This window comes from Oncorhynchus mykiss, chromosome 13 (genome assembly GCF_013265735.2).
Source record: "Oncorhynchus mykiss isolate Arlee chromosome 13, USDA_OmykA_1.1, whole genome shotgun sequence".
NCBI classification, from domain to species: Eukaryota; Metazoa; Chordata; class Actinopteri; order Salmoniformes; family Salmonidae; genus Oncorhynchus; species Oncorhynchus mykiss.
The window spans coordinates 32,611,958-32,621,408 of NC_048577.1; the positions used below are offsets into that span (position 1 = coordinate 32,611,958).

General features: G+C 38.3%; 1 protein-coding gene across 1 annotated transcript; it reads right to left on the reverse strand.

The window, feature by feature from the left end:
* Positions 1 to 2,865: 2,865 nt before the first annotated feature.
* Positions 2,866 to 4,970, reverse strand: LOC118938268 (interferon beta-like). The gene is made up of 5 exons (XM_036940784.1): positions 4,532 to 4,970; positions 4,349 to 4,435; positions 4,068 to 4,217; positions 3,731 to 3,820; positions 2,866 to 3,636 (listed from the first exon to the last, which is right to left on the reverse strand). The coding sequence occupies exons 1-5, from the start codon at positions 4,655 to 4,657 to the stop codon at positions 3,529 to 3,531; spliced, it is 561 nt and encodes a 186-aa protein (XP_036796679.1). The 5' UTR covers positions 4,658 to 4,970; the 3' UTR covers positions 2,866 to 3,528.
* Positions 4,971 to 9,451: the final 4,481 nt, after the last annotated feature.

Sequence of the window (9,451 nt, forward strand, 5' to 3'; positions counted from 1 at the left end):
GTATCAAATTTTGCACATCAAATAGTGGACAGGTGCAAAAATAACGCACTAGTGCATGAATTGCGTCCACATGCACAGTTCAGATGCTGCCGTGTATAAGCAGAACAGAACAGAGTCAGGTAGATACTCAACCATTTAAAGGCTAGCATGAATATTTGAATTTTTCGTCGTTCGGGGAGACTAGCAGACCTGCAAGAATAAACCACTTTACCAATGTGTTGTGATAACATTATCGTAGGTAAAACACGTAGGTAAAACAAGGTACAGCTTCCAAATGTAGTTCAAACTAGCCCATAACTTTAATCTCGTAGATGGACATTCCTTTCATCCTTAGTTCTTTGACAATGATTACTTTTCTCCAATCCACAGCTATTGAGAAAAATAGTGGTTCATTGACCGTTTTGGTATTGTTTGAACAGCAGACTGCTCCTTTAAAAATTCAGTCTATAAACAAATGAATGCATGAAACAATGAAAGGATGAATGACTGAATATATAAACGAATAAATAAAAATGATGAGAGAATAATTATTTGATTTCATTATAAAGGAACAACTTCATAGCCTTCACATGTTTATAAATAAATAATTCAGTCAGTAAATATATCAGCTGTCAATCTATTAGCCGGGATCAGAAACATGTCACATGTCTCCAATGATGATTATGCGGTTTTCCAACAGACCTCTTCTTCCTCATGGCTTGACTCTGCTGTCGAGGAATTTCTTGAACTGCACCAGGTTGTCGCGAACCTCCACTCGCGTGATCTCCCATGCGCATGCGCTATGTTCCTGGAGAGCACACAATATATATATATATATTTTATGTCTTCACTCAACTCAACCACAGCAGGTGCGCTGCCAAGGCGTCCTATGACACCACAAAGGCGCTTGGAAGTTCCCAGTTTCATATGTGATTTGTGGCAGCAAAATGCATCCTATTTGTGGTGATTTAGAATTTGCTCAGATTCATTTAGCCTCTATTTGAGAGCATTTGATATTGGACCCACCCAGTGGCGACCGGTTTTACAACCGTACCCCACCTGTTTTGAGCCCCATATGTTTAACTACAACAAAAAAAGTTTAGCCACAACAGCAGAAAAATTACATTTGTTTAACTTTTTTTTGTTGTTGCCTGTTTTACTTGCTATTTTGGCATCAATAAGTTTCACATATCAGTTTGTAAACAATGTAGAAAAACAACAACAATCATTGAGTTAATAAAGCTGCATACAAAAATGGTCTCTTTTTTGCTTTCTTGAGTAATCAAATATTTTTAGATCGTTCATTGTCTGCTTATATGCCCCGTTTTTTAATCCTTCGGTTCTGACTTGGTGTACAGGGAAAACACTGTGAAGAAGGTTGAATGATTCCCTTGATAAGCCCCAATTTTCAACGGGTGACTCTTAATTATGCTATTGTGAAATGAATCATGAAAAACGTAAAGACAGTGAACAGTTTTCGTACATGTCTATGCAAATAATTACATTGGAGCAATGCATTTCATGATAACAGAATACACTGTGCACTTTTGCATTCTATTCGGCGAATATTACTCCTAATACGTTATTGATTGTGGAACACAATTTCATAGATGGGTTGGAAGCGTAGAATTAGCAATTCTAATAATGTAATAGTATCTCCATGGTTGGAACGGAAGTTGTATAGGTGCTCAAAGTACACTGTTCAAAACAGGCCAGCCCTGTCCAAACCAGGCCAGCCCTGTCCAGTGATAAAACACACTTAATTGAAAAAAAGCATTTGAATATATCTACATTTTGAGAAGATACATTTAACTTGTTTTAATGGCTTTCCTTTATGGATTAGTAGGCTGGCTATAGGACTAATTGTACTGCCATCCGTGCATATGTCCTGAGCATGTTTAATACAAATCTTAATGTCCGCTATGGGGGTGCCACAAGGTTAAATTCTTGGGCTGACTCTTTTCTATGAATATATCAATGATGTAGCTCTTGCTGCTGATGATTCTCTGATCCACCTCTACGCAGACGACACCATTCTGTAGACATCTAGTCCTTGTTTGGACACTGTGCTAACAAACCTCCAAACGAGCTTCAACGCCATACAACACTCATTCCGTGGCCTCCAACTGCTTTTAATTGCTAGTAAAACTAAGTGCATGCTCTTCCATCGATTGCTGCCGCACCCTCTTGCATTAATAGCAACACGACTCTGGACGGTTTTGACTTAGAATATGTGAAACAACTACAAATACCTAGGTGTCTGGTTAGCCTGTAAACTCTCCTTCCAGACTCACATTAAGCATCTCCAACCCCAAATTAAATCTAGAATCGGCGTCCTACTTCACAACAAAGCCTCCATCACCCATGCTACCAAACATACCCTCGTAAAACTGACAATCCTACCAATCCTTGACTTCGGCGATGTCATTTACTAAATATCCTCCTACACTCTACTTAGCAAACTGGATGTAGTCTATCATCGCGCCATCCGTTTTGTCACCAAAGCCCCATATACTACCCACCGCTGCGACCTGTATGCTCTCTCTGGCTGGCCCTCACTACATATTCGTTGCCAAACCCACTGGCTCCAGGTTATCTATACGTTTTTGCTAGGTAAAGTCCCGCCTTATTCCAAATCAGTGGTCACCATAGCAACACCCACCCTTAGCACGCCCTCCAGCAGGTATATGCAGGTATATTTCACTGGTCATCCGCAAAGCCAACACTTGCTTTAGCCGCCATTCCTTCCAGTTCTCTGCTGCCAATGACTGGAATTAATTGCACAAATCACTGAAGCTGGAGACACATGTCTCCCTCTCTAACTTTAAGCATCAGCTGTCAGAGCAGCTTACCGATCACTGCAGCTGTACACAGCCAATCTGTAAATTGCAAACCAAACTACCTCATCCCCATATTATTACTTACCCTCTTGCTCTTTTGCACCCCAGTATGTCCACTTGCACATCATCATCTGCACGTCTATCACTCCATTGTTAATGCTAAATTGTAATAATTTTGCCTCTATGGCCTGTTTATTGTCTTATCTCCCATACTCTTCTACATTTGCACACACTGCACATAGATTTTTCTATTGTGTTATTGACTGTACGTTTGTTTATGTGTAACTCTGTGTTGTTGCTTTTGTCGCACTGCTTTGCTTTATCTTGGCAGTGTCGCAGTTGTAAATGATAATTTGTTCTGAACTGGCCTACCTGGTTAAATAAAGGTGAAATAGAAAATAACTACATAAAATCACACCTTGGACTTGGATACAGAATGAGCACTGAGATTACCAATATTTAAAAGTATTTTTTATTTTATTAACTTAACATTTGATGAAGAGCAACAAAAGGCACGATTTTCAAATAGATAAATAGATTCATAAATAGGCCTACATCAATAAATAACCTTGATAAATAAATACATAAATAAATACATGTATGATATTGCTGTTTGACATTGCACATTGCATGATTGTAGAATAGAAGGCTTTAAAAATCAAGCACAATTGTAAAACACATTAGTAAAAAAAGATCTGCAAGTTCAAATTCATGTTCTGTTGGACCACAGAAGGCTGTCAGAGTTGTGTTTCAGAATGAATTCTAGGGTGTACAGGAGTTCTTTTCGAACCACTTCCCAGGCGCAGTAACTGAAATTCTGTGAAAATAAAAATAAATTGTTAGGGCAATATTATCCTATGTAGAGATATTATCAAAACAAAGTGTCTATTTGTTTTCAACCTATATCCTACCTTTTCTTTTAAAACTGCTGCAATGTTCCCAAAGTATGTCTTCAGGCCCTCTGCCCTGATGGGATAATCACTTGTATCCACACTGCTCATCTGCCAGAAAGGAGGAAAGAGGCAGGCGATGAATAATAATTAAAATGCATCCATTATAGTGCATTTGCTTGTACCCTACTTTTTATTTTATGACTGCCGCGATGTTCCTAAAGTAGGTATTCAGCATCTTTGCCCTGACTAGATAACCACACTCCCCATCATCTGACACAAGAATAAAATAATTCAAATGTCACCATACCACACTTAAACAGTTAAGCTATCTGTATTGGCCTAGGTAGGTACTCACACACTCGCTCTCTTCAATCTGACGGTAGATAATGTTCTGAAAATACTCCAACTTCTGTTGGTCCCACATTGTCGGCAGTTCGTCAGTTCCGAACAATGTGTCGATGTTCTTCAATGTCTCATAAATAGCCTTAGCAGCACTGCTGCTCAACTGAAACGGACAACAACAATAATTTCAATTAACATAAATGGCCGTGTAAAGTGTTCTACTTTCTAATCCTAACGGTTGCAAATACTCTTTCATGCTGTAAAGAACTCTTGAATATGCTCGCTTGCCCTTACCTGTGGCGCCCCGGAGGTTGCAAATGAGGTGGCTGGGAATGCCATGAAGACATTCTCCTGCAGGCACTCCAGAGGAAAATGACCGCCCTGAAAGAAGGAGAAAACACATTTTTCATGTTGAGCTATTCAGTTAAACATAGTTGGATAATACATCTCAAGTCAAAAGTAATTTATAAAATCTACCATGTCTCTCAGTAGGTTGTGGGTTGTTCGCACCAGCTGTCCTTGTAGCTGGCAAGGCATGGGCATCGAGAAAACCTGCGCGAGGCAGAGGAAGGCGCTCATCCAAGTGATAGTCTGAATTGCCATTCTTATGGTAGTTAGATGATCTGCAACAGATGGTCATTGTTAGTTGAATATAATCCTGAAAATAATTAATTAATTGAAGCCCGAAGCAATGATCAAATGATAGCATGTTGTTGACTTACCTGTTGCCAGTATATTGCAAATTTCCTCCAGTCAGAATTTGGTTTGTGTTCTGATCCCATATCTGCGGATTATCTTAAATAGTGAGGATTGAATGGATGTACAAAAAGTGAAAGGGTGTCTCGCTAAATTAAGAGTTGAAATGAATGAATTTGGGAAAGTTTTGCCAAGTGAACCGCAAGACCGGATTTCTCTTTTCGTGTGCTCCACTTCCCTCTCATCATGTTTCGAGTTTTCCTTCATAGGAGGAACATTTTCCTAAGTAGGTTAAAAAAAGAACTCATAGAGAGAGAGAGAGAGAGAGCGAGAGAGAGAGAGAATAGAGAGAGAGAGAGAGAGAGATAATCGATCCCTTAATTTTACAATGCGTGCAGTAGACCTCTTTATGTCTTTATAAACACCAATATTTATCTAATAGCACTTTTATGAACTAAGGGAAGACCTACTACAATGTTTGTTTTTTAATCACAAACCTGCTATTAGCATGTTTGTGTGTTTCTCACTCTATGTGACACGCGTTCGTGCGTGTGAATGTGACAGAGGGAGTGAGAGATGATGATTTAAAATGGATCTCGTTCTGTTTGCATCTTCTGTCGTTAATCCCATTCATGTCGATACATTCGAATGAAACTGTTGATAATAACTGATGATTAAATAGAAATCATCCAGCATTTGATGACGTCTGTATCTGAATAATCAGGCTAACATTACCATTTGACTATTTATTACTTACGAGAGACTAAATAAACCAATGTGCTAATTAATGTGTTTTGATAACATTGTCGTGGGTTTAGTAGAAAAATACCTAATTCCTAATAACACTATTTTTCATCGTCTTGGATATGCTTAGTTAAAGGGGCAATTTCTGCGAATGCTACATTTAATGTAGGACTTTTAACTGAATGATACACAGGCTACCCATTGACTCTTGGATAATATATAACTTTTAAAGGCACAATGAGCTCAGTTCACGTGTCTTATCCTCAACAGAACCCAAAATGTACTTTTTTATTACATTGTTTGAGACAATATACATCTAAACAAACACTGTATAGCTTAAAAATGTATTTGAAACTATAATGTTGATCTTTTGGATGGTCATTACTTGAATCAATAGCTCTCTGACAGCGGTTACTTTTCTCGACCCACATCCCTCATTTCCCAGAATAGTGGTTGAGTGACCACTATGGTGTTTAATTTAACTGTAGATTGCCTATAAACAAATGAATGCATGAGACTGAATGGATGAATAAATGGATGACTGAATATATAAATGAATGGAAAAAAACTATATGATAATAGATGCATGTATTATGTCATTTAATAGTGTTATAATACATAAATACAAAGCCTTCACATATAAACATATCAGTCAGTCAGTAAAAATATCATCCATCTATCTATTAGCCAGCCTCAAGGACATGTCACATGTCTCCAATGATGATTATGAGGTTGTCTAACAGACCGCTTCTTCCTCACCGCTTGACTCTGCAGTCGACTTCGTCACAGTTTGACCATGGTGTCAAGGAATTTTTAAAACTGCACCAGTTTGTAGCGAAGCTCCTCTCCCACGATCTCACCTGCTCATGCGCTTTTTTACTGGAGCGCATACAAGACATGCATTTTTTTCAGTCAACTCAACCACAGCAGGTGCTGCGCCAACGCATCCGACGACACACAAAAAAACGGCGCTTGGAAGTTCCAAGTTTCAGCGAAATTCCTCCGATTTGTGGTGATCTAGAACTTTTCCTCTGATTAATTTAGCCTATTTTCGAGTGCATTTGATATTGGAAACCTTCTGTATCAAGATTGTGTTCAGCTTGTTGAAATACGTTTTCAGAGACCCTTTGCCTGAAGTCACTGACACTCCATCTCCAGAGGATGCTCCAACACCAAACCCGACCTGAAGACAATAGAAAATGGTTGTGAGTGAATTAGTTCCCTCTTAAGAAAAGTACATAAAAAAATATATCGCTTAGATTAAATCACAAAATAAAGACCTGTGCTAATTATTGTCTGCCCCCCAAATATAACTTAGGCTACAAGATGCGGGATCATACTTACGCATCCCTCCAATTTCTTAACTTAACTAGGTCATCTGTTTTTGAACAGGTTCAGTGTTTCTTTGTTCCATGTGACAAGAGTCAGGCTGTTAAATAATTGGGCCATATACTCCAAAGCCTCTAATGCATTCACAGAGACGTCCTCGCCCTGTATGAAAGAAAACAACGTTTTAGGCATTAGGATGTCTCATAAATTCCATGGTTAAACTTCCAATTTATCATTTTGAAATGGAAAAACATCAAACTCTCTAGTTGATTCTATCCAAATCTTGCTACATGATACACTTCAGTATCTTACCTGTGTGTTCTTGTAAACATGCTCTGGAAACAAGCGCTCGACTTTTCTTTACGGAAACAGAACTGGAAATTGTCCACCCTGAAATAAAGTCATATCAATATAAAAAACTGAACTGTATTGGAATAGTATCCATAAATGAAACATTGTGGTACAGAGAGTGAAGGCATTGGTTATATAAAACGTCCTATAATAAAATAAAATAAATTGAGGTCTAATAATGAGATATATTGAGTATCAAATTTTGCACATCAAATAGTGGACAGGTGCAAAAATAACGCACTAGTGCATGAATTGCGTCCACATGCACAGTTCAGATGCTGCCGTGTATAAGCAGAACAGAACAGAGTCAGGTAGATACTCAACCATTTAAAGGCTAGCATGAATATTTGAATTTTTCGTCGTTCGGGGAGACTAGCAGACCTGCAAGAATAAACCACTTTACCAATGTGTTGTGATAACATTATCGTAGGTAAAACACGTAGGTAAAACAAGGTACAGCTTCCAAATGTAGTTCAAACTAGCCCATAACTTTAATCTCGTAGATGGACATTCCTTTCATCCTTAGTTCTTTGACAATGATTACTTTTCTCCAATCCACAGCTATTGAGAAAAATAGTGGTTCATTGACCGTTTTGGTATTGTTTGAACAGCAGACTGCTCCTTTAAAAATTCAGTCTATAAACAAATGAATGCATGAAACAATGAAAGGATGAATGACTGAATATATAAACGAATAAATAAAAATGATGAGAGAATAATTATTTGATTTCATTATAAAGGAACAACTTCATAGCCTTCACATGTTTATAAATAAATAATTCAGTCAGTAAATATATCAGCTGTCAATCTATTAGCCGGGATCAGAAACATGTCACATGTCTCCAATGATGATTATGTGGTTTTCCAACAGACCTCTTCTTCCTCATGGCTTGACTCTGCTGTCGAGGAATTTCTTGAACTGCACCAGGTTGTCGCGAACCTCCACTCGCGTGATCTCCCATGCGCATGCGCTATGTTCCTGGAGAGCACACAATATATATATATATTTTATGTCTTCACTCAACTCAACCACAGCAGGTGCGCTGCCAAGGCGTCCTATGACACCACAAAGGCGCTTGGAAGTTCCCAGTTTCATATGTGATTTGTGGCAGCAAAATGCATCCTATTTGTGGTGATTTAGAATTAGCTCAGCTTCATTTAGCCTCTATTCCAGAGCATTTGATATTGGACCCACCCAGTGGCGACCGGTTTTCCAACCGTACCCCACCTGTTTTGAGCCCCATATGTTTAACTACAACAAAAAAAGTTTAGCCACAACAGCAGAAAAATTACATTTGTTTAACTTTTTTTTGTTGTTGCCTGTTTTACTTGCTATTTTGGCATCAATAAGTTTCACATATCAGTTTGTAAACAATGTAGAAAAACAACAACAATCATTGAGTTAATAAAGCTGCATACAAAAATGGTCTCTTTTTTGCTTTCTTGAGTAATCAAATATTTTTAGATCGTTCATTGTCTGCTTATATGCCCCGTTTTTTAATCCTTCGGTTCTGACTTGGTGTACAGGGAAAACACTGTGAAGAAGGTTGAATGATTCCCTTGATAAGCCCCAATTTTCAACGGGTGACTCTTAATTATGCTATTGTGAAATGAATCATGAAAAACGTAAAGACAGTGAACAGTTTTCGTACATGTCTATGCAAAGAATTACATTGGAGCAATGCATTTCATGATAACAGAATACACTGTGCACTTTTGCATTCTATTCGGCGAATATTACTCCTAATACGTTATTGATTGTGGAACACAATTTCATAGATGGGTTGGAAGCGTAGAATTAGCAATTCTAATAATGTAATAGTATCTCCATGGTTGGAACGGAAGTTGTATAGGTGCTCAAAGTACACTGTTCAAAACAGGCCAGCCCTGTCCAAACCAGGCCAGCCCTGTCCAGTGATAAAACACACTTAATTGAAAAAAAGCATTTGAATATATCTACATTTTGAGAAGATACATTTGACTTGTTTTAATGGCTTTCCTTTATGGATTAGTAGGCTGGCTATAGGACTAATTGTACTGCCATCCGTGCATATGTCCTGAGCATGTTTAATACAAATCTTAATGTCCGCTATGGGGGTGCCACAAGGTTAAATTCTTGGGCTGACTCTTTTCTATGAATATATCAATGATGTAGCTCTTGCTGCTGATGATTCTCTGATCCACCTCTACGCAGACGACACCATTCTGTAGACATCTAGTCCTTGTTTGGACACTGTGCTAACAAACCTCCAAACGAGCTTCAACGCCATACAACAC